This window comes from Sebastes umbrosus, chromosome 24 (genome assembly GCF_015220745.1).
Source record: "Sebastes umbrosus isolate fSebUmb1 chromosome 24, fSebUmb1.pri, whole genome shotgun sequence".
NCBI lineage: Eukaryota > Metazoa > Chordata > Actinopteri > Perciformes > Sebastidae > Sebastes > Sebastes umbrosus.
Window position 1 is genome coordinate 998,190 of NC_051292.1, and position 24,414 is coordinate 1,022,603.

Genomic DNA, 24,414 nt, shown 5'->3' on the forward strand with positions numbered 1-24,414 from the left:
TTAATCGAGAAATGGGTGCAGCGATGCTGCTGCAGTTTTGGGTACTGAACTGAAAAAGAGAAATAATGAATCAGATTTATCAACAGTTCCACCTGAACACTCATTATTAAATATTGCTTTCCAGGAAATGTGCTTAGAATTATCAATGGAAACGATCTGGAACATTACCAGGAAATTAGCAGGAAAATAATAAATCTATCTTCTGCATTTCCAGTTAACATGACGCCACTTTTCAGTAACGTTTGTCACACAGAAACTCTTGAAATCCTGCAGGCAAACAGCGACTTTTCATCTAAAACTTCAATAGCATTCCCGAGATGCTGCAACACCTTGAGTCAACATCTCACTGTGCCCTGAGAACGGAGAGCGGCGGCTCTATCGACCGCCGTCAGCCCATTATTCTCCCTCCGACTCTCTGAAATCACTTCAAAGTCAATCTTTACACACAAACTCAGAAGATTTTGTGGTTTTAAAACTAAAGAAATATAAATTAAAAAAAGATCTGGATGCTTGAAAACAAAGAGAAGAAGTTATTTTCTTGACAAAATTTGATTAAAAGTTCAATAAAAATCAAATAAATAATTTTTCTTTATCTATGGAGGCTGAAATGTGATATTTTGACCATTTCCTGCAGTTGATTGTGTTAATAACGGACAAAAACAGCGATCAAAATTATATTTACATCTTTAATCAACAGTTTCTCTAAAAAAACAAAACCCAGATTTTAAAAATGTTTATTTTTATTTAATTAAATTTTTAAAAGCCTTTTGTGTGAATAAATCTAAACCCTATTTAAAACCTCAAACTATAAAATAAAATAAAAGTTTAAAAATAAGAAATGGTTTTAAAGATTTTCATCAAATGGTAAAATTTGCATTTTTCCTAATGAAGTTCTGAATTGTGGTTGTTGAATTGTGGTTTGTGCGTGTGCGTCCGACTGCTGGCGCTCATCTGAACAGTCCTACTTTCTTCTTCTTTGGTTTGGAGGACGGTCGCTCTGCAGCGTCCGATGTGACTGGTCGAGACTGGAGAGGACATAAGACGGACGCATATTTGGTTTTAGCAGCTTTTACACTCTTTTTTTATGCCTGTATTTCTCTTATGATGTCCCTGTTATATTATTCTATCTCTTGTATCTTTTATATAATTGCAAAATTGTAATTTGTTTTATCTAATTTCCTGTTTTTCATCAATGATTTTCATAGTAAATCCTCAGATTTTCCACATCTTCAAGTATCTTTTGGTTTCTCTGCTAGAAATGAAAATGAAGTTTATTAGTTAATTAACGTTGTTCAGTATAAAAATGTACTCTGTCATTATTATTATTATTATTAGCAGTAATAGTAGTAGTAGTAGATACTGACTGTGTATCCGTTCTGGCTGATTTGCATTTTAAACTTTCTTCTTCACGTCTTTTCTGCCATTTGGATATTTTCCTGTCACTATTATTGTTGAAGTAAAAACCCATTAAATGTTAAATTTACCACAATATTCTATTTAACAGTCAGTGAAAGATGCACCTGAGGAGTTAAACCATAAACGGGGGATTCTTTCGTACCTGTTGTACTGCGGGTCTGTCGACCATCTTGGCTCCAGCTGCGTCCCCCGGCCCGCCCTCAGCTGCTTCCCTGTTGGTGATGGATCCACCTGGAGGACGACGACACAGATTTAAACATTTCCTGAAACCAAAGCAACTAATTCAACTTTGAGAATGTGGAGTAACATGTTCATATTTATTATATTCTTGACTATTTCGGGGTTCCTCTGCACACTGAAGACACAAGCTGCAAAATGACAGCATTATATCAATGAAACAGCTTAAATGAGTTCATTCTTGCTGTACAAGCTTTCATATTCTCCCTCCTACCACATATATCACTGATTATATCGTCTTATATTTTCATCTACTTTTAACTTTATTTTGCTTTGTTTTGTTCCGTTTCTTTTATTCTTTTCTGTGTAACTTTTTAAAGAAAGGTGCGATACAATACACACTTATTTTATTATTTCATTTTTATATGGAGTCTATATATATATATATATAAACTGAATATACACTATGTATTTACCCCAACAAGAAGCATACACAGATGTTTATTCTGAGGATCGTCTTTAATAAAAGGAAGAGCCACAATGTGACCCTTGATGAATGTTTTGATGGGGTTATTGGATGCTAAAGTAAACCTGAATATCTCTTTAAGATGGAGGCTGAGAGAGTAAAAGTTTAGATGAGCGGATCATCAGAAACACGTTTTCCTCTGATCAATAAATGGAGCGTTTCTTTCCAGACATCAGCTCAAACAAACCTGAAGACGAGGTGACGTCTGGTTTCTCGGCGGGGGGCTGGTGCTCCTCAACGGAGGGCTCTTCAGACAGTTTGCGTTTCCGTGTGTTGCCGTGGGCGACGACGGCTGCGTACAGGTGTTGGAGGTCGGCGTCGAAGCCCAGAGCGTCCGGCTGCTCAGAACACAGTAGAGGAAGAGCCTGATGGGAAGAGAGACGGGACGGTGGAGAAGGTGAGAGATTTCTTTGTGATGAATCTTAGTTGTAAAACTTTCAAAAGTACATTTTACAGACAATTTCTTTTGATTTATATGATTTTTTATTTCAATTTGTTTTTATTTTTGTAGTTTTGTCCAAGAAATATGAAGAGTCAGATGATCAGCAACAGGTGGAAATTATTAAAAAATGATATATGGTTTAGTTTGGTATTCATGCTACAAACATATACATATATACTGTATATATTATTATACATATATATATATAAATCATAACTTCTACTTTAATTGTGTCTTGACCCGTCTAATGGTGCGTTCACACCAAGAGCAAAGCAATCTTTTCGCGTGGCGCGATTACTCGAATAGACGCAAATTTGTGAATGACGCGATGCGAATATGCAAAATTTGGGTCATTCGCATGTTCGTGGGAGTTAAAATATTTCAGCTGGAGCGATTAATTCCTGTGTGGGAAAAGTTCATCAGCGTTGAGATCCTCCTCCTGTCGTCACTGACGTCCTGACGTTTTTGAATCAGAAATAGAGGAAATAAATCTTGTATGTGTCTGTGGTCACCCAGAGCTACGATAGTACATCATCTCTGTCCAGAGAGCGGACCTAACTCTGTGTAGAACCCACAGACTGTCTGTGTTAGGAACAACAACGTCGCTGCCGTATTAATGACTTTATGTTGAGTGTTGATGGAGCAGCTGCATAGCCTGGCACTGATCCATCCAGACTCCATTCAGAAAACAAGCATTTTAAAAGTTGTTTGCTTGTCGTCATGGTGACAGACCGGACAAAGCATGTTTTCTGTCTTTTTACAAATCAGCATCATAATGTCGTTATTTCAGCATCATTTTGATCCGTTTAATAGTAAATCACAGCACAATCTGTTTATTTTGTGTTCATACTGCAGCAGAGACATGTGGCTGCTGGATACAGTCAGTGCAATGACACTGTATGTGAATACAGCTCGCCGCCGGGTGATGCTATGAACCCAGACACGACGGCGTTTGGTTTTCTGACATATCTGGGGCTTCCACAACATGTACAAAGCAGCAACAGTGGTTATTTCTTCCGTGGTTGGTGGAGGAAAGAAAAGTTGTTGGCATCTATGGAGACAAATCATACCGGCGGTCCAACTTGTGAGGCGAAAATTTGCTTCACTCTTTTTATTTCACCATCATCCCAGATGTTGGAGATGATGTTATTGATAGAAATGTGTGTTCTGTATCAGCATTGCGTGCTCATACACCATGTAGTCTCTGCATTTCATTTGAGGTGTTAGTCGATCTGCTCAGTTCAGCAGCTTTAGAGACAATAAATCCATAAATATTCAAAAAGAAATAATCAGGTGCATGAAGTTAAAGCATGAGAGTGTCCTTTTGACACAGCTTTGGGTATGTTTGTTTTACGGCTCTGCTGTGGGAGTCACATGGCTGAGGTGTGATGCAGGGTGTGACAGCGCTGCGATAAGCCTCAAATCAAAGCTGCATTATTGGCACAGCTGAGCGCAGGTAGAGCAGCGAGCAGGAACAACTGAAACACACACCCACACACACACACACACACTCCGTCAACCCCAAGCCTGACAGATAAGGGTGCGTGTAAACTCCTGTGACATTATGCAAACGCACGTAGAAAAACACACGCTATTCACTAAATCCTTCTTTTTTTTCCCCCGATGGAGAGGACAAACTCTCCAAATTAGCTCCTCAAATATTGACCAGGAGAAATTGGTGGTCTCCCGCTCGCTGTCAGGGCAGAGGGGCTCCTAAACACACTTTGGTCAGGTTTAGAGGTTTTGCATTGATTTATTTTTGTTATTTGTTTGTTTAAATATCGTAAAAATAAATGTAAATGCTCTGGTGAGGCTTAGTTCTGCTTTGGGCACAGAGAAAGCAATGTGCAGCAGAAAGCCCACCTTATTCTCTCTTTTTAGGCGCCCTCTCCTCTCTCTGGCTGCCGGTTCACTTCACATTATTTGATCTGAAATGCTGAGTTCAATCGGTTGGATCCGGTTCTTATTTGATAGTTTAGAGCTCCTCCACTTCTCTCTCTGGAAGCCTGTTGGTGCCAGGAGAGGAAACAAAAGGATGAAAAGTTATGCATGTTAAATTAAAATAGTGATGATGAGATATTGTTCCTATCCATCTTGGTTTTTTCAACAGAATATCCCACTGATTTTAAATCGTTGCGGCCAGGATGGACTTCAGAGCCGATTGGAGGATGTAAAAAAACACTCTTAACATACCTCACACCACAAGAAGACCTGGAAAGATAATCTTTAGAACCATCAACAAATCAGAGCTTTGCTGACCATCGTCAGGAGGAATCAGACCCAAGATCAGCTTGATTCTTGTGTAGTGTGGACATGGCATTAATGTTGACTCACAAAATCTAAATTTTGACTTTGTATCAAATCTAATCATTTTATTGGATTTTATAATTTTATAATTTGATTTAGTAAAATTAAAAAATGCTGGCTCTCCAGGAGTATTTTTTATTGGATTAGATTTTTTTTGGCAGAGAAGGGCTTCCATACCTCTATATTTTAGGAAAAGTACAAAAGTGGCACACAGCGGCGAGCGGATTGTCGTCTGCTGCCGCTGACCAGAAAGGAAATGCCAGACGAGGAATAAAAAGGTGATTACAGCAGGTCAATAACCTCTCGCCTGTTTTTGAAATGTTCTGGAAAGTTCCTCCCAGAACAAAGTCCTCCAACAACGGAGGAAAGGAGGCAGAGAGGAGGAGGAGCGCTCACCTGGTGGCCACGCCTCCAGACGCCTCCCCTAGCCCACAGTAAAGCATCATGTGTGGCGAAGGTGATGAGAGGAGGCGTGTTGGTGTTCTTCTATTATTAACAGGTAAACAGCTCTGATTTTAGACGCGCTGCTGCTGCTGCTGCTGCTGCTGCTGCTGCTGCTGTTGTTTTTGAGGCGGGGGTCCTGGTGCCGGAGAGTCTCACACTCACTCTCCCTCATCCTCGTCTCTGCTGCTGACCTCATGTTTACTCTCCCTCATTCCTCTCGACCTCCTTCTCTCCTCGCTGTGACCTCAGCTTCCTGTCAACGAATCCGAGAGCGGTGCGTCGCTTTCCGTTTGAACTCCCGAAGGACTCGAGGTCACGTCCTCGGAAAAAAACTGGAGGATGAAACGTAGACGTAGGTGCACAGTTTGAACAGGAGACGGTTAAGAGTGCCATTTAAAAAGCTTGAACTAGGCCACCATCTTGGTTTTGGCTGTCTCCATCTTGGTTTTTGGCTGACGGCGGAAAACATAACGGATGTCGTTTGTTTTCTTCCGGAAAAGGTACACGTGATGTGGCGTGACGAAACAGGGAAGGACATGCCATGACTGATAAGACCCAATCAAGAAGCGAACGTGGGTGTCTGTAAAGGTCTCCGTTTCTGTCCGTCCAGACTAAAACGCAACCCCAGAGTTTGAAAACTAAAACGGCGTCAAACGTCTCTATTTTAGGGGCATTTTAAAACGACAACGTATTAGTGTGGATGTGGCCTGAAATCCAGATCCGACGCCAGATATGATGCTTGAACTGAGAAAGAAGGTCACATGATAACAACTAAACCATCTCCATGGCAACTGAGCAACTCCATCCACTGATGAAGGCCACAGGATGTGGTTGAAAGCACCGGACACAACAAGCAGGAAGGCAGGAGTGTTGCCGGCTCAATAACAAATGAGTCATAGAGTATTTTTAGCTGCTCACATCATGTAAATAGAGCTGAGACACTCAAAATAATTTAACGTGACTAGACAACGCAGTGACGTAAGCAGGAAAACAAACAGAGGCAGGTGAAGTATATCTCCCAGCATGCTCTCTGCTCTGACGCCATCCACACCTTTCACCTCTCCTCTGTCCTTGTGTGCTGCCGTCACGTCTCCCTTCAGGGTGATGACACACAGAAAGCTGCTAATCTGAGCCAAACGCTCACAGTAACATCTCAGATAGGACGGCTAACGCAGCCACCGCAGGTTGTCCAGCAGCTGGTTTCAGCTTGGGGTAAAATACGTCACCTTTTGTCATGCTTGTCCACTCAAACTGTAAAGGAGAGAACTTGTTTTCTTCATCTTTGAAATAATGAATCAGATTTTAGACTTTCATAAAGTGGTGCATGTCATGTTAATGTTTATTTAATCTTTGGTTGATGGGCAGGATCTAAGATGAGTGCTGATTGGTAAATATTAGGTCCTGTATAACATTACAACACATCTCAACGAGGCGCAGTCATGGAAAATGCATCATTTGTAGCAGTGTTGAGTCAAATGTGCAGCCACTCTACAGCCGATAAACACTTGTTACGCTCCGTCCTGACAAATGAACGCTTTCAACTGAAAACAAAGTCCGAAAAATGTCCAAGAAATATTTTTTAAAAATCAGAAAATGTTCAAAAAATGTCCGTTTCAACTGTACTATACCTTTAAGAAAATAACTTTTTAAAAATATTTTTGGGAAACACTGATCCACATTTTATAGACCAAACAACTAATCGGTTAATCACGAAAATAATCGACAGATTAATCGACAATGAAAATAATCGTTAGTTGCAGCCCTGTTTTAGTTTTTGGATTTCTTTTTTACTCTCAAATATCAGCTTCAGCTCTCCAGTTTTGAGGACATTTTAAAGAAAGAAGGAATATCAGCCAACATACTATCAGATTTGTATGTTTTTAATATGTAAGAATCAGAAATGTCTTGTCTTGTGTCTCAGTGACACCTGTGATGTTGATCCAGGTTACAACCTGTTCACACATTGGCAATAAAAAACTATTAAAAACATTCATATGTGTAAAACCTTACATACAGACCCTTTAAATATTGGTATTGGCATTCAAAATTCACGTCTACATCTAAGTTTTGGAGAAAAAAGGAGCTGATGTCAGCGGATATATATATATATAGATATATATATCTATATATATATATAGATATAGATATATATATCTATATCTATATATATCTCTATTGGATTTTCATTTTTACATTCAAATATCAGCCTTAAAAACCTCACAGCAGCTCTGATATTACAAATTAAAATGCATGACCTTCTGATCCTGATAATCCATCTTCTGTCAGCTGAGTAAAGCCTAGTATTTGTTTGTGGCTCCCGTTCATTTAAACCCGCCTCGCGCACCGCTCACTCACATCCTGTAACAGTAGCGTAAAGGCTCATGGAATAAAATACAGTATTGCAGTAGGCGTCCGACGTGTTCACGTGCCGCAGCCGTGTTTTGTGTCGGTGCTCTCATGTTGCTCGCAGGCTCGTGATGTCTTTGCGGGACGCCGCACTCGGCCGGTCCAGGCTGGGGCTCGGCCCAGCGGCCAGCAGCTGTAGAGGGGGAGCAGCCAGGCCACAGAGGGCCTAATTACAGACCCAGACCAGGGACAACCCTGTGGAAACTGTGTGCAACTGACAGCAGGCACATGGAGGAGGAGGAACAGCTACATTTGTTTTGTTACTCTTTACAGTTCAGAAACAAGGCCTGGAGCTAATTTTCATGATTTGTTTAGTCGATAAAATGTCAGAAAACAGTAAAACCGTCCTGAGTGACGTCTTCAAATGTCTTAATTCGTCTGACCAACAGACTAAAACCAAAAGATATTCAGTTTATAATGATATAAAAGAGAGGAACGCAGCAAAACCTCATATTGGAGAAGTTATTATGTTCAATAAGTTGTTAATTTAATCTCCTGTGCCCTAGCCCTATTCCTCGGAAAAAACGCCTAAATGAACTACCCTAAATTAATGAATTAATTAATCAGGGCTTGCTCCTAAACCAGAAGGCTTAGATGCATATATCTGGTCTCTTTTGAAAGGCAAGAAGCTGAGGAATATGAATACATTGTAAGAAAACTAAACTACTTTACCAGGGAGATTACAATGGAGATTCAATAAAGTAAAAAATAAGCCTTACCAAGTTGATCTTTTCCTAAACCTAACTAAGTAGTTTTATTTTGAAAAGACTGGAGCGGAAATTGACACGTGCGTCACGTGTTGCTGGACATTCATAGGAAAACGCACAAAAAATACGTAGTTGAAAGTCGTGCTGAGCGTCACAAAAAAAAGGGAAATTTGTGTCTATAAACACGAATCAAGTAGATTACATTTGGTGACTATTTATCACAAACTGCTGTGAGACTACGTTGGATATTTAGACAGGAAGCTAAATATTCAGTTCAACATCACTCCTTCTTACCACCCAGACCCTGAATTCCTCAGCTATGTGAGATAAAGAGCTGCTCGCTGCTGTTTATGAGAGCAGCAGTCAATGATTTACCGGGGAGAAACTTTCCTCCATCTCCCTCACTGATTCTCTCATTTTCTGTCCCTTTACACTGATTACATGAACCATTAACCCCTTCAGTTAAAGAGAAGAAGGATAGAAACAGCAGCAGGCTAAAGCAGAGCCTCCGTTATCAAACACCAACTACCAGCCAGTCTGATAAATCACTGACTTTCTACTTCCATGTGAAACACGGTGAGGAAGATGGAGCTACTCACCCAATATTTTTAGTATTTTAGAGAGTTGATCAAATGTTTATTAGGCAAATGAGCGTTACAGGCAGCAAAAAGTGCTTTATGTAGTTTCTTTGCAGAGGGTTTCATCTCTCAGGTGGGCTGTTCTAACCTTGAGAGGAAGACTAAGGCTTCATCCGCAAAATGTCCGACAATTGTCTGAAAAAACTCCCAAAAATGTCCCCAAAAAGTTTGAAAAGAAGCTCTGAAAAATGTACATCCAAATTTTTCTACGCGGACGAGAATGGGTGGAGAAAATGTTAAACATGTCAGTTTGCCGCGAGGAGAAACCCGCGCAGCGTATAAAAGATCCAAACGTTTCATGATTCCACGTCAGCTCATGTCCGTGCGACCGTCCTTGCAGAAAGTATAACCGAGGCTTTATGGTACGTAGCCTCCGGCCTTTCACTGGAAACTTCAGAGAAACTTTTAAACTAACTGTTGTCGATCTAAAATAAAGACAGATTCATCAGCTGCATGGATTATTCAGAAACAGCGTTCGTCCAATCAGGAGCCTTGTGTCTAGTAGCAGCCCATCAAGCGTCCAATGCTGGGAAGCGAGGCGATCCCATAGTTTAAGGCACAGTCACACATGCCCGAATGCAGGCGATTTTGCATTTATTTTTGTATTTATTTTTGCACTTATTTTTATTTATTTTTAAATGAATATATTTATTAGAATATTTATCCACTCCCATGTTGTTAAGAGTATTAAATACTTGACGAATCTCCCTCTAAGGTACATTTTGAACAGAAAAAAATGTGCAATCAATCACGATTAAATATTTGAATCGATTGACAGGCTTAGTTATTTCACGTTATTTTAAATGGGGTTAGTGCCTTAAAAATACAGCAGTGCAGATATTTGGGTGCCGTCACTCTGATTCCTATTTGCATCAGAAACTTCAGCAGCCATTAAACCGATTAATATCTGCAGCTTCTCTTCATTCTTTCAGTCACGTTTGGCTGCTTACAGTCAAAGTGTGTGTTTTGGACTCCATCGTCTGTGGTCAGTGGATGAAAACATGGAAGTTTCCTGCCCTGCTCTTAACTTAGAGCCTCTGGTTGAAGCAAACAGATATTAGGATTTGACTCGTCCCGTTGTTGCCAGAGCAGCTTCACGTTTAGAGCCAAGTAGCATTTAAGGATCTTTACCGTTTGAGCACATAACCATTCACTGGAGACGGAAAACTGCACATTTCTACACTGTAGAGAAAGAAATTATTGATTCTCAGTTCACTTTTAAGCAGTTTCACGCTCACTCAACACAAAACCTGACCAGAAAAACCTTCAATTTAAGCCAGAAAAGCAGGAAATTCGGAACAAGGAACGCAAAATTTGGAAGCCAACGACGCAGTAGGGCAACAGTTTGGCTCAATTATTTGATTCTGTGCAGCTCAAGTGAGGTGAGGTGTTGTGGTCAGACGTGGCCACTAATTGTCAGATGTCGTTAAACTGCTGCGCGGTTGCCGTGGAGCTGTGAAGCCGCCATCCCATGAAACAGGAAGAGGGCGGCGTTCCCAAACGGTGACAATTCAATTCAGAGCTGACAACTGTGACGCCGCCGACGCCGCCGCCGCCGCTGCTGCACGACTCACTGTGAGTGCTGTGGAGCATGCGTCACCATGACACACACACACACATATAGACATAAAGATAAAAAAACAGCCTCAGTGACACACACACCAACACTCAGCTCTGAGAAACCAAAAGCATGCGTCACAGCCGGCTGTGTGTGGACAGACACTCCCCTCTGTCAGGTCACACACACACACACACACACACACCAAATATAGGTCCTAAGGGAAGCTGATGTGATCCTAAAAGGATTTGAACATTTTTTTTCATGACCAGCTTCAGCCTGTGCCCAACTTAAATCCAAGTGTGTGTTTGTGTGTGTGTGTGTGTGTGTGTGTGTGTGTGTGTGTGTCAGTGGGAAGCGCATGCTAATTCCACCCATGTAAATGTTGACCTGAGCTGGGTGGGGTGTTTGTGTGGCGACGGGCTGGGGAGGGGCTGCTGCAGTAGAAAATAAAAGCTCCTGCTCCTGTCATCACTGTCCCTCGGCCCTTCACTCCCCTTGGTGTGGCGAACGGAGGCCACAAATGGCGCAAACACACACACACAAACACACACACACACACACACTTGTGGAAATGGTGAAAGAGGGGGAAGATTTTTTGAAGATATTTGTCTGCTCTGCCTCTCTGTTGGCACCAGGAACGTAAATAACTGAGTAAATGTCAAAGAAGTTCAAGGAAATAAGCCTGGAGCTGGTGAACAGGAGACGCATACAGACTGTGATCTGACTAATGGAGCGTTTATCTCACTAGAAAGCGAGGAACCTCTCTACGTGTGTGTGTCCTTCACATGTCTAAAGAACCGCTCATCCCATCTACTTCACACTTGGCTGGTGTATTGAAGGGGACCTAAGGACGTGCAGTGTCAAAGTTGATGCAATTTGGACACACAACATGATCAATATGAATAAACGTTTGAGTCCATGAGACCAGCACCTCTAGAGCTCTAAAGCTGTGGAACAGACTGCCAAGTTAAGACATGAAACATTAAAACATTTACTTTAGTGAGTAATTGATTAATTGGCTAATGAATGAAGTTCAAACTCAAATCAAGTACAGATATATTAAAGTAATCAGAAGTGAGTTCGGAAATAGCATGGAGTCATGCATGGTGAGCGTCGCCATGGAGACGGACACAGACGGAGACACAAACACAAGTCGCTGGATGTACAGACAGTAAACACACACACACACACACACACACACCAAAGGCCCTACCCTAATAGATAAATACTACACACACACGCCAAACGCCTTCACCTGATTTCCTCTGATTCACACACACACGCACACACGCACACACGCACGCACGCACACACACACACACACACACACACAGAGCGGTCCGTCCAGTGTGTGACTCTCCGTTTGATGCATTCCGGCAACATTTTTCCCAGACGAGTTTTATTTCAGTTTGGACTTTGGTCTGGAGGCGGCCTCGGCGCAACCCGGTGGAATCTGCCATGAGGAAGAAGACTGACTGTCTTCTTCGGTTTCTTCTTCTTCTGTGGTCTCCGACTGTCTTTTTCTTCTTCTTCTGTGGTCTCTAACTTTCTTCTTCTTATTATTATTCTTCTGACTGTCTTCTTCTTCTTCTTCTTCTTCTTCTTCTTCTTCTTCTTCTTCTTCTTCGGTCCACGACTGTCTTCTTCTTCTGTGGTCTCTGACTGTCCACCCGCTCCAACGATGTGATGAGCAGAGAAGCAGAAAACAGAGGCGCCACTGTGACCCTGATGTAACTTTCCATGACTCTGCGTACCTGAGCTGGACCGCTTCCACCACCTGAAAATGACACTCCTTCCTGGTTTGTCCTTTTACACAAACAGACTGGTTTCCTCTCTGAAAACCACCAGATGATGCAACTCAAGAGTCAAACAAACAAACTGAGAATCACACCGAGGTGTTTTCCTGCAAAGCAACTTAAGGTGGAAAATTTCCCTCCGATGTGTACCTTTAAAAAACATCCATGACCTTCACGTGAAATCAGACTTGACATATCTAAAACAATGTGTCTCTTTCTCCAGAGAAACATCAGAAGTTCAGCTAATTTAAGGTCTAACATTTATGGAGACAGCTCACAACAGATAGAGTAACACTGTGGTAAAACACACAGCTCATACAGAACACCAACGTAATGAGGAAGTCAAGATGACATCATAAGAAGTAAAACGTGTTTTTAAAACATGCATAAAGGGTTATTTTCATTCCAAAAAAGTCAGGTTGAAGTTAAGTTTATGGGATTGTCATGACTCCAGAAGTCTTTAACTATCTTGTAGTTAATTTAACGGACTGCAGAAGGCCCTGTCTACCTGCTCAGGTAGCTAACGCTAACGCTAGCGGCTGCCTGCTGAAAGAGGATGTCCGTGCTCCACTTTGTTGAGGCATCATCTCGCACATAAAGTCCGAAAAAATATGATGTTTAAGTATTTTTGCGTAAATTATAAAATGATAGCAGATAAAACTACGGCTGTCAATCGATTTAAAAATCGCATATTAATCGCAGATTTTGTATCTGTTCAAAATGTCCCTTAAAGGGAGATTTGTCAAGTATTTAATCCTCTTATCAACATGGGAGTGGACAAATATGCTGCTTTATGCAAATGTATGTATATATTTATTATTGTAAATCAATTAACAACACAAAACAATGACACATATTGTCCAGAAACCCTCACAGGTACTGCATTTAGCATAAAACAATATGCTCAAATCATAACAAGGCAAACTGCAGCCCAACAGGCAACAACAGCTGTCAGTGTGTCAGTGTGCTGACTTGACTATGACTTGCCCCAAACTGCATGTGATTATCATAAAGTGGGCATGTCTGTAAAGGGGAGACTCGTGGGTACCCATAGAACCCATTTACATTCACACATCTGGAGGTCAGAGGTCAAGGGACCCCTTTGAAAATGGACATGACAGTTTTTCCTCAACAAAATGTAGCGCACGTTTAGAGCGTTATTTAACCTCCTTCACTACAAGCTAGTATGACATGGTTGGTACCGATGGATTCATCAGGTTTTATAGTTTCATATGATACACAACAAGTTGTGTTAATGCGTTAAATAAATTAGTGGCATTAAAACCAATTAGCGGTAATGTGTTATTATCGTGTTACCTTTGACAGCTCTTGAACAGCCAATCAGAGGGATTTCTCTCACTAACAGCGCCGGTTTAACATGCTGAATCAGGCGAAAAACCTCCGACACTAGAGCCGATGGTGCGAGACACACCGTAAAGCTAGACAGACGCTCACCGAAGGCCCCAAACTGTCCGACCGTCAGCTTGGTGAGTCAGGGCCTTAATCCCTTATTTCTTTCTTTAACTACGCCCTGTTCGTTCTTTGTTTCTATTTCGTTTGTTGTTATCTTCTCACATGTGTCTCTGTTTCCTGTAATGTGACATAGAAAATTTAAACGACAACTACAAAAAAACACTGAAATTGAACAAAACCTGAGCTGCAAATTACATAAAAATGTAATAATAGATGGGGAGGGAGAGCACTGATAGACACTGAAAATATTCCACAAGTACATCTGAAATACACACACACACACACACACACACACACACACGAGAAATTCCACACCTGAACACAGTAAACACTTTACATCTAAAATCTCAGCCCCTCGCCTCGCTCTGATTGGCTGATGGTGACGCACAGCGACTTGAACTGAGAGTGTGTCGCGGCGGCTCGTGTTTCAGGCGGAGGGCTGCTCCAGCGGCTGCTGTTGTTTTATCATGTGGTCCCCGCCGCGCTCGCCACAGCCGGTTAACGATCAGGAACGGAGCGGAGAGGACGGTAAAAACAAGCCTTAACAACAGGCTGCAGGGCTGTGGTGTGTGTGTGTGTGTGTGTGTGTGTGTGTGTGTGTGCGTGTGTCGCTGACCTTTGACATGAAGTCCTCTCTGTAGGTTTGCTCCTCAAAGGCGTCCGTCTGCAGCCGCTCTGGGTTCAAACACACATTTGAATTATGAACATTAAATTATAAAACATTAACCCATTCCACCAAAGTTAAACCTTCACTCTCACCAGTGGTTCCTCCCAAATAGAGCTCATTAAACAGGTGAGATAGACACTAATGTGTGCTTTTGTTACACACTAAATAAAGATTTCAATGGTCACTTTTAAGCTTTGTTAAAATCTTAAAAACTTGTATATTCTTGAACAGTTTTTATTCTGTGTTTTAGTGAAGTTATGTTTAGCCTCATTTGCTACTGCACCTTATTTAATTATCTACAGTTCACTTTTATCTGGTATTTCATGGTTTTAGGTCTTTGTAAAGCACTTTTTAACTTATTTTTGACGAGTGTTGTATAATTAAAGTTATTATTAGCATTACAAGTAGACAACAATTTAATTTGAGGGGTCACTGCCGTCACCCACATTTTTACTTTTACTTACTAAAACCACATCAGTTCAACGTACAGTAATATACAGAGCAATGCAAGAATAGAACTATTTTAAAATAGATGTTTTAATACCAGAATCGATATATTTGATTCGTTTGAGTCTATGTGGAGGTAGAAGGAAGATACCGCTTTTATTGTTGTAGTCTGAGTAACGTGACATCATATCCGTTCCGTATCCGTCAACCAAAGCAAACCACAGAGAGCCGAAACAAGAAAGTAGAAAACGTTGAAGGGTCAGCGTGGATACGACCTGCACCCTCACATGTTAAATCCAGTGTGGTAAACACTACACATCCAGTAAAGGATGGAAACACTTTGGGTTTCACACATTGCATGAAAAGCAGAGCTAGACATCACGGATAAAGCTGCATGCTAACTCTGTCACGGACAGGAAATTTTATCGTATCGCGGAAACTCACGGTCGAGCCGGCCGACGCTCACTCACTGCTGGGTTGCTGGAAAAAATTAAATAAATACTTCCTGACAATGACTGATATATTTGACCTCAGGACATCTCAGACTACATACATGCTGAAAATCAAACATTTTTACTGGATTACTTTAGATATTTTCCAAAGTAAAAGTCCTTAGAAGTGAATGAACCAACTTTTTCTCATGGTCTAGAGTTAAAAAGGTTAAAAAAAAATCACAATAAATCATAATATCGAATGGCAATACTTAAAAATCACAATACAAATCGAATCGGCACCCAAGTATCGTGATAGTATAGAATCTGGAGAGGTTTATTGTCCCAGTCCTACTACAGTAGCTGGGATTGATTTAAACTGATTTTGCAACAGTAGTTTTTCAAAATAAAAATATGATTTGGGAGCTTTCAGCTGCAACTTGTGGTCTTCTTAAGCAGATGGACTTTTGTCATTTATTAAGCAGTGAACATCTGTTTTTTTGTGTATTACGTGACTGTATATGTGTGTGTGTTTGCGATACGTGTGTGTTTGTACCTCTGCTGAGCGTGGCTCCGTTCTCTCTGTAGTCCTGGATCTCTGCGTCCTTCCTCCCCAGCAGACCTCCCAGCTGCTCCACCTGCCGCTGCAGCAGGTGGCTCATCGCCAGCAGGGGGCGCACCAGCTGAACGCACACCTGCAAATCAGAAATACTTTATTGATGAATATTTTGGAGTATATAACATTTAAATCATGTACATAATGCTACAATATATAACGCAGTATATGTAGAGAAATGTAAGTAATTATAAAAATGAGAAATGAGAATATAAGAAATATGAACAAACATGTGCATTAAAGACATATAATATATAACATATAACCACAGTGTAAATAAGTAAATACAAAATGCTGCGAGGAAACACACACATGATGCTGTCTTATTATAACACTGTTCTTAAAATGCAGATTTACAGATTTAATTTCCTGTATCACTGTTTGTTTTTGTGTGTTTTGGATTTTTCAACCTCAGTTTAACTTGAATTTATGTCCCAACTTCACTTCATTCTGGGATTTAAATAAATACACAGACAGCAGTGTAAAGACATTCATCAGAATGTGCTTTTTTTATCACGTTGTAAAGACATTTCGAGTTACTTAAACATGAATTTACCTGATCAAATTCTGTAGCTCATAAATCAAAATGTGCATGATTATTTTGCCATTTATTAAGGCTGATACGATATTATTAACACCAATATTTCTGTACTGAGGCTGATTTTTCAGCGGATAATCAATATTCTCTTTTCATTTTTGAGTTAAATATGAAAGATTTTCATTGTTTCTCACAGAATTTGGGGTTTTATAAAGTAGAAAATCCTCTGAAACATCACAAGAAACCCAAATTAATGAAGTTCTTGGACTTTTTAATGAAGTTCTTGAAATTTTAATCAGCTCCTAAGATGTTTTTGGATATGTAAACACACTATAACTGGGCGACAGTTAGTCAAATGTGAAATGTGGACCGTACCACAGTGACAGGGGCGGGGGTGCAGTGAAACTCCCAGTAGATGGCCAGCCCTGCCAGCTCACTCTTCAGCTTCATGCTGATGTTTCCGTCCTCCTGTCGGGTCAGGGAGATCTGGGCCTCGCCGTCAGGTCGCCCCTCACCTCCTGACAGACGGGGCTGAACCACCTCACACAGGTGGGAGAAGAAAGCTTTGACCGGCGCTCGCAAACGTCTGTTCAGCTCCTGGAAGGAAGAAAACAGGATGTATTCATCACAAGAAAACAGATCAGTGAATGCATCATTTACTCAGTGTTGTGTGTACCTGTGCTCTCTTCTGGATGGCTGCTGAGTCCATCCTCTCCTCCCACACACAGTGCATGTCTGTCAGCAGGATGTGGTACGTCGTTTCCCCAAACCAGCTCTTGGCGAGGAGCTGGCAGCCGCTGATGCTCACAGGAAGCCAGGGACGCTGCAGGAGGACCTCAGTGGGGGCTCCTCTGACCTCCATCATGGCCCACAAACACGGTACCAAACACACTAAACAGAAAAAAGTTCAGACATCATCAGTCCAAAACATGGACAACTGTGTTTAATGAATGGTCATTAAATGCAATATAGATGCATATGTAGTGCATTTTCATGATAAACCACTTTAAGTTATTATTTTATATTGACTCCTCGTTGTTCATAATACTGTATGTTACATTGGGAATCACTTCAGAGACATCCAAGGTGAAGCCTTTCCCAATAACAACACTTATGATTCAGGATTTCCTGTGTTTTAAAGGTCCCATATCGTGCTCATTTCAGGTTCAGAACATGTTTACATGCTGTAATGTTCAAAAAAAACTTTATTTTCCTCATACTGTCGGCCTGAATATACCTGTATTTACCCTCTGTCTGAAACGCTCCGTTTTAGCGCATTTTGACGGAATTGCGACGGAATTGCGACGGAATTGCGTTGTTAGGCAACAGCTTGGGTCCATGTGTACTTCCTGTCAGCTGATGACATTGACATCCACTGCAACCAGGAAATAAACTGGGACACATTTAGAATGTTTACGTTTAAAATTGTGTAAAGGGTCTAAATATTGTACATTTGTGACATCACGAATGGGCAGAAATCCTGACAGCTTGTTTCAAATGCAGATTTTCTGAATACGGGCTGTGTGTGTTTCCCTGTGGATTGAGTGTTTCGATACATTCACAGTATTTATATAGAACTTAAGACTGCTTTATAATAAAAAAACATGAAAATCTCCCTTTTTTATAATATGGGACATTTAAGTAAACCTCAAAAACACTCATATTTCACCCATTTAGCAGTTCTGACCAGGTAGAAGATCCTGCATGTTTTTGAGAAGTGGATGCCAATGAACACCCAAAACAAAAACCACAGTGTAATTTTCTGCTTTATCAAACCTGTCTGGTTAGTCACTCACCTCCAAGGAATGCGCCCCCAAAGCCTGGACTGAGATCTGTTAAAGCCGGGTTACAGACGCCGGCCCGGCCGCATAATCACCACCTTTCTGGAAGGAGACCACAGTGGCAGCTCCTGCGGGTTACCGGCTCCTCTCTTCTGACCTGTAATGGGTCTGTTTTCTGGGAATAAAAACGAGGTATTTCTCGTCAGTCGCATTTGAAACACAGAGCACGTTTCAGAGGTTGACTCATGGCAATTTGGAAATCGCAAAAATGCCAAATAAGTCACTTTATGACTACAATATACAGCTGAACACGGATGCCAGCGGTTAGAGGGTATCAGAAGATGATGTCCTGACACGCTCTGTTCAGGTCACACCAAACTCCATTCATAAATCTCTAGATTTAAAGCTCCCCTGCTTCTCAGCACACAATCTTATGAGGTACCGTCATATTTTAAACCTTGTCTAAATCGTTAGAAGCCACTCTTTAATACGGCGAACATGCCCACTATTTGTGTTGTTTTTCCTTAAAGTTATATGAAAAACACTGGTGGGCGGAGGCGAACACTGAAGGACAAAGGACGTCACACCAAACTCCATTCACAAATCTCTAGATTTAAAGCTCCCCTGCTTCTCAGCACACAATCTTATGAGGTACCGTCATATTTTATACCTTGTCTAAATCGTTAGAAGCCACTCTTTAATTCGGCGAACATGCACACTATTTGTGTTGTTTTTCCTTTAAGTTATATGAAAAACACTGGTAAGTACAGGTTAAATCACACCAAACTCCATTCACAAATCTCTGAATATTAAAATGAATAAATGTGAGTCAGTCATTGTTCTACCACAACAGATCGTAACTCACTTTAAAACACGAAAACAAGAGAAATTAGTAGTTAAAACTACCAACGTTAGCAACACGTGATGCTGCTCCTCCGCTTCCTGTTGACAGTTCAGGATTCTAACACCGACGTCAAACAACAGCGTTTCTTCAAAGGTTCCGCTTCCTTATTACTATTATTATTATAATTAAATTATTATTATTATTATGATTATTACTACAATGATTATTATTATTACTATTATTATTATAATTAAATTATTATTATTATTATGATTATTACTACAATGATTATTATTATTACTATTATTATTATAATTAAATTATTATTATTATTATGATTATTACTACAATGATTATTATTATTACTATTATTATTATAATTAAATTATTATTATTATTATGATTATTACTATAATGATTATTATTATTACTATTATTATTATAATTAAATTATTATTATTATTATGATTATTACTATAATGATTATTATTATTACTATTATTATTAAGATAATTATTATTATTATTATTATTATTATTATGATTATTACTATAATGATTATTATTATTACTATTATTATTATAATTAAATTATTATTATTATTATGATTATTATTATAATTAAATTATTATTATTATTATGATTATTACTATAATGATTATTATTATTACTATTATTATTAAGATAATTATTATTATTATTATTATTATTATTATTATTATTATTATTATTATTATTATTATCAGTAGTAGTAGTAGTAGTAGTAGCAGTATTATTTGTTATCATCAAAAGGTCTGTTCTGTGTCATTGGGTGTTTTGGATTTTCAAAATTAAGGCTTCTAGTAAAATATTCAAAAGCTATTTGTTTTTGTTTTGATGATACAACAACGAATAGCTCATCATTAAATACTCCTACCACCACTATTACTACTACTACTTTCAATTATTACTACACATCACGTGATGCTTACGGTTTCAGTTTCTTAAAACAGAAACTTATGAGTCACCTTAATATGACTCTGCTGTAGCACACAGGCTTAATCCTGGGTAAACAACCATCTTGGCTGAGTCTTTCAGAAAGCTTCAAACTGACTCTTGAAAACGGACAAATGGAGCAAGTGTGTGCTGTAGGAGAGTCACCAGAAAAAATGACCACCAGCTCCACAACCAACCGAAAGGAGGGTGAGGAAAATAATCCAGGAAGCAGGTAATTCCACTGTCTACCTATTTAAGATGGTTATTTTTTTTTTGCAACCAACTGATGCTGCAATTTTGTAGCCTACTGTTAAAACCGGACAGCAGTAACGAGGCTGTCTGCAGTGATGGCACAGAGAATCAACCAGAAGAAGAAGACAACAACAAACTGTCTCTGATCTCCTGGAATGTGGATGGACTTGATGAAGAGGAGCAGCCAGAGAGAGCAAGAGGCCTCTGCTCTTACTTAACCTCGTAAGACCGTGCTACTTCCACACTTTTATCACTTGGTGTGCTTTAAAGGGTCAGGTCACACAAAGTACTGAAACCTTCTTGCTTGCTTCTTCTATGTAGCCTTACAGATAGTATGGTTAGATAGCACTGCAACAGATGTACAATAAGAGAGAAAATGTTTCCCCTTGAAGGTCCCATGTTGTAAAAAGTGAGATTTTCATGTGTTTGTTATTATAAAGCAGGTTTTAGTGCTATATAAAGAATCTAAACGTTCAATCCACTGAGAAATACACACGGCCCGTGTTCATGTGCCTTTAAACAAGCTGCCAAGATTTCTGTCCATTTGTGATCAAGTCCACTATACATATATAGTATAGTAGCAATACCACACTAACATGTTATTTAGTGTTATGTGATTTTAGTGTGTTCAAAACCTTAGTATGAAGCCAATAGTACATGAATTGCATACTATTGCTGGTGAAATATTACAGTATGCAACGCTGGACACTACGGCGGCATAAATATCCCACAGTGCAATGCAATAGTGAAGACAATGTTCATAACAGACGTTGACGGACAGCTCTGTAACGTCAATAACGCTTCATTTTAACTGTAAGGCGTTGATATATATTTTAAATTAATTCAGAATTTGATTCTCACAAACCGTTGTTTTGGTCACGTGACGTTGGCACGGGTTACCATAGTTACACGTCTCCAACCGGCAAGGGGATTCTCAGGAAGTGACGATGTAAATTACTGCTCAGATACATGCTACTGTTTATTCACACAGAAGTACGTTGACCGATAGCACACCTATTGAGTATGTAGTACATAGTATGCGATTTCGGATGAAGCCAATGACATCAGCTGACAGGAAGTAAACATGGACCCAACCTGTTGCCTAGCAACGCAATTCCATTGCAGTTCCATTGAAATGTGCTATAACGGACCGTTTCAGACAGAGAGTAAATACAGGCATATTCAGGGAGACAGTATGAGGAAAATAAAGTGTTTTTTTTAACATTACAGCACGTAAACATGTGCGAGTAGAAATATAAAATACAAGTATGAACCTGAAAATGAGCACGATATGGGACCTTTAAGTTCCAATAAAAGTGATTCTGCTCAATCACATTGTTGCATGAGATAATTTGCAGGTCCAAGCTTGACCTTGTACACAGCAGTTCTTCATTTTATCTCCATGTAGACACTCTCCTGACGTGGTGCTTCTTCAGGAGCTCATCCAACCATACACCCGCTTCATGAAGAAACGTCTAGCGGCCAACTACACTTTCATCGAAGGTACAAGAAAGTGATCAGGGCCGGCTTTAACCATTTTGATAATGGAGTACTACAGCCCTGACTTGCACTATACTCAGACTGTTCATTTTGAACCGTCCCTGACCAGGTGGTAAGGGGGATTACTTCATCGGGATGATGCTGAAGAAGTCTCGAATCACCCTGCTGGACAGTGAAATAGTCGCCTATCCGACCACTAACATGATGAGGAACCTGCTTGTCGCTCAGGTTGGTGCACGGGTCAAAAACAGTTCATTACATCTTTACCTGGTGCATCGACCTCAAAATGTCTCTCCTTCAAGATCAGGTGCTGTTCAAAGGCCACAAGCTTTGTCTCATGACGTCCCACTTTGAGAGCTGTAAGGCCAATGCAGGAGAGCGGATGAGACAGCTGCGACTGGTGATGAAGATGATGGCAGAGACGCCGGATGATGTCACCGTTCTGTTTGGAGGAGACACCAACCTGAGGGATGCTGAGGTTTGACTCTTCCATTCAGATCCCTCATCTCCTAAAGCCATCAAAGAGATAATCAAAAATAACGTAGTTCATGTAGTAATTCACCTCTTTGCTTGTACTCTATTTCATCCCAGGTGGCTAAAGTGGGCCTTCCTGGCTGCATCTGTGATGTGTGGGAGCAGCTGGGAGAGCCGGAGCATTGCCACTACACATGGGACACCCATGCCAACACCAACAAGGATCATCGGTTCAAGAGTCGCTTCCGCTTCGACCGGCTCTACCTGCGTCGGGCCGCCACAGCTGGGCTCCCACAGCTGGAGCCTGACAGCATGGCCTTGATAGGGCTGGAGAAGCTCAAGTGTGGCTGCTACACCAGCGATCACTGGGGGGTCCACTGCACATTCTCTGCTCAGTAGAAATGCACAAATATAGTGTCCTACGTCCTCAAATAATTTCTCTCTTTTCTATATTTGTGCCTCAGCAGTGGGGGGATTGATGTTTTTCAGTTGGGCTCAGACTTCAGTGAGGTTCCTCTCTGAAAAATGCTCTCCTGGCTTCATCCAAGTTAGTTTATTAGTGGTTGTGTCATGATCTGATGCCTGCCTCCTCTGCTTATCTGGGTTGTTTATTGTTATATTCTTGTACTTTGGAATTGATTTTGAATTGCATCAAATTATGTTCAGTTGCATGCGCCTTTTTATGTGTTATGTTTTATGTGCTGCATTTGTTGAATGAAGTGAAGATGAGATGAGGTTCAGACAGGTAAAACACACAGGGATCATTCTGTGCCTGGGAAATAAACTGGTTTCCTTTCCTATCTGTTCAGTATAAATGTCAGTATACTCTGCATTTGGAGTTGAGTTTACTCACAAATGTTAGTGTACATATTGTTGATTATACTGTTGATTGTACTATTGTTCCACAATGTAGTGCACAAAGGAAGTAGAGGAGCAACTCACAGCAGCTAAACACTAAAACAGAGTGTGGATGATTAAACAAACCTTTTTATAACGGTACCTATATGGCAGTGCAATATAACCAAGATGTAACATGTTGACTGTATGACATACTCTTATGTCATGTCAACCATTAGAATAAAAACAAAGCTGCAAAGTTTCATTTTGTCAATAATTAAAGAAATAAAAACAAATTAAATTTAAATTGTGCACAAACCCAGTGTGCTTTTGATTATTTTTGAAGGAGACTTGCATTTTATACTTTAAGACCATATTCCACCCATGAGATGAGCCCTTCACAAGACTGAATATGCACAGTACACCTGAAGGATCCAAAGAGCACCTTTAATTACCACAAAGACCCAGCAGCGCTTCTACTCCATTGTCTTCAAAAAACACTATTTAAACATCTGTATTGTAATTGTACTAATGACATAAAAATCATGTCTAATTTAGCTCCTGAATTTATAAAATATAGTATTTGAATCTATGCTGCAAAGAGCACAACAACCTTCACCAACAAGGCGGGGCAGCCTGTCTGTATGTGAAAGTTTCAGATATCTACATTAAGTATTTCATTTCAATGTGAAATTATAGCAAAACCAGCTCTAAACTGTTGATGTGTAACATAAACAAAGACTCATGTTCTGCTTTATTATATCAAAATGTTTTACTGATATCACAAAAATCCAAACGATACAAAAGTCAGTTAAAATGAGATTATCATGTCAGAATATAAAACTGATGCATCTCTTCGAAATGCAAACAGATCACATCAAAAGTGCAAATGTGCTCAAGGACCATGTCGCAATAAATAAGATTATCTACTCACAGTTTAACACACACACACACACACACACACACACACACACACACACACACACACACACACACACACACACCTCGAGGCTCAGGTAGGAAATATGTGCCACACAATAAAAAGTACACACCGCCCAGCAACATGGTGATACTGGTCATACTGGTGGAGGAGGAGGCTCAGCTGTAGGTCACTTGTGAACTGATAGTGGTTGATTTAAAGCTGCTCTCACAGTCCAGC

At 40.2% G+C, this 24,414-nt stretch overlaps 2 protein-coding genes and 1 long non-coding RNA gene across 8 annotated transcripts in view; 2 read left to right on the forward strand and 1 right to left on the reverse strand.

The window, feature by feature from the left end:
• LOC119483416 overlaps positions 1–3,826 on the forward strand; it is a 13,103-nt gene extending 9,277 nt beyond the window's left edge. Inside the window, exon 3 of the long non-coding RNA XR_005205677.1 lies at positions 3,816–3,826. This is a non-coding gene — a long non-coding RNA (uncharacterized LOC119483416). The remainder of the gene's footprint in view (positions 1–3,815) is intronic.
• nhej1 (nonhomologous end-joining factor 1) lies at positions 669–18,525 on the reverse strand. 2 transcript variants are annotated; one of them, XM_037761488.1, is made up of 8 exons: positions 18,389–18,525; positions 17,269–17,483; positions 16,968–17,189; positions 15,995–16,133; positions 14,510–14,568; positions 2,307–2,484; positions 1,559–1,647; positions 669–1,025 (listed from the first exon to the last, which is right to left on the reverse strand). In XM_037761488.1, exons 2-8 carry the CDS (start codon positions 17,455–17,457, stop codon positions 948–950), a joined length of 954 nt encoding a protein of 317 aa, XP_037617416.1. In that variant the 5' UTR covers positions 17,458–17,483; positions 18,389–18,525; the 3' UTR covers positions 669–947. The 2 variants fall into 2 exon arrangements, with proteins under 2 accessions (XP_037617416.1, XP_037617415.1); XM_037761487.1 differs by lacking the exons at positions 669–1,025; positions 1,559–1,647; positions 2,307–2,484 and adding an exon at positions 12,007–12,401.
• LOC119483401 (tyrosyl-DNA phosphodiesterase 2-like) lies at positions 18,405–23,573 on the forward strand. Of its 5 annotated transcripts, none has more exons than XM_037761492.1 (7): positions 18,405–18,565; positions 20,246–20,424; positions 20,496–20,666; positions 21,853–21,947; positions 22,054–22,172; positions 22,252–22,422; positions 22,536–23,573. In XM_037761492.1, exons 1-7 carry the CDS (start codon positions 18,536–18,538, stop codon positions 22,815–22,817), a joined length of 1,047 nt encoding a protein of 348 aa, XP_037617420.1. In that variant the 5' UTR covers positions 18,405–18,535; the 3' UTR covers positions 22,818–23,573. The 5 variants fall into 5 exon arrangements, with proteins under 5 accessions (XP_037617420.1, XP_037617421.1, XP_037617422.1 ...); XM_037761493.1 differs by having other exon boundaries at positions 20,508–20,666; XM_037761494.1 differs by having other exon boundaries at positions 20,520–20,666.
• Positions 23,574–24,414: the final 841 nt, after the last annotated feature.

Bases quoted from the DNA above. Each gene is read 5' to 3' on its own strand.
- LOC119483401 (XM_037761492.1), top strand. From the start codon at position 18,536: ATGGGTCTGTTTTCTGGGAATAAAAACGAG. The intron at 18,566-20,245 runs GTATTTCTCGTC...ACTCTGCTGTAG, and splicing joins TTTCTGGGAATAAAAACGAG to CACACAGGCTTAATCCTGGG. The intron at 20,667-21,852 runs GTAAGACCGTGC...ATCTCCATGTAG, and splicing joins CTCTGCTCTTACTTAACCTC to ACACTCTCCTGACGTGGTGC.
- nhej1 (XM_037761487.1), bottom strand. From the start codon at position 17,457: ATGATGGAGGTCAGAGGAGCCCCCACTGAGGTCCTCCTGCAGCGTCCC. The intron at 17,190-17,268 runs GTACACACAACA...TCTTCCTTCCAG, and splicing joins CCATCCAGAAGAGAGCACAG to GAGCTGAACAGACGTTTGCG. The intron at 16,134-16,967 runs GTACGGTCCACA...TCTGATTTGCAG, and splicing joins CCCCCGCCCCTGTCACTGTG to GTGTGCGTTCAGCTGGTGCG.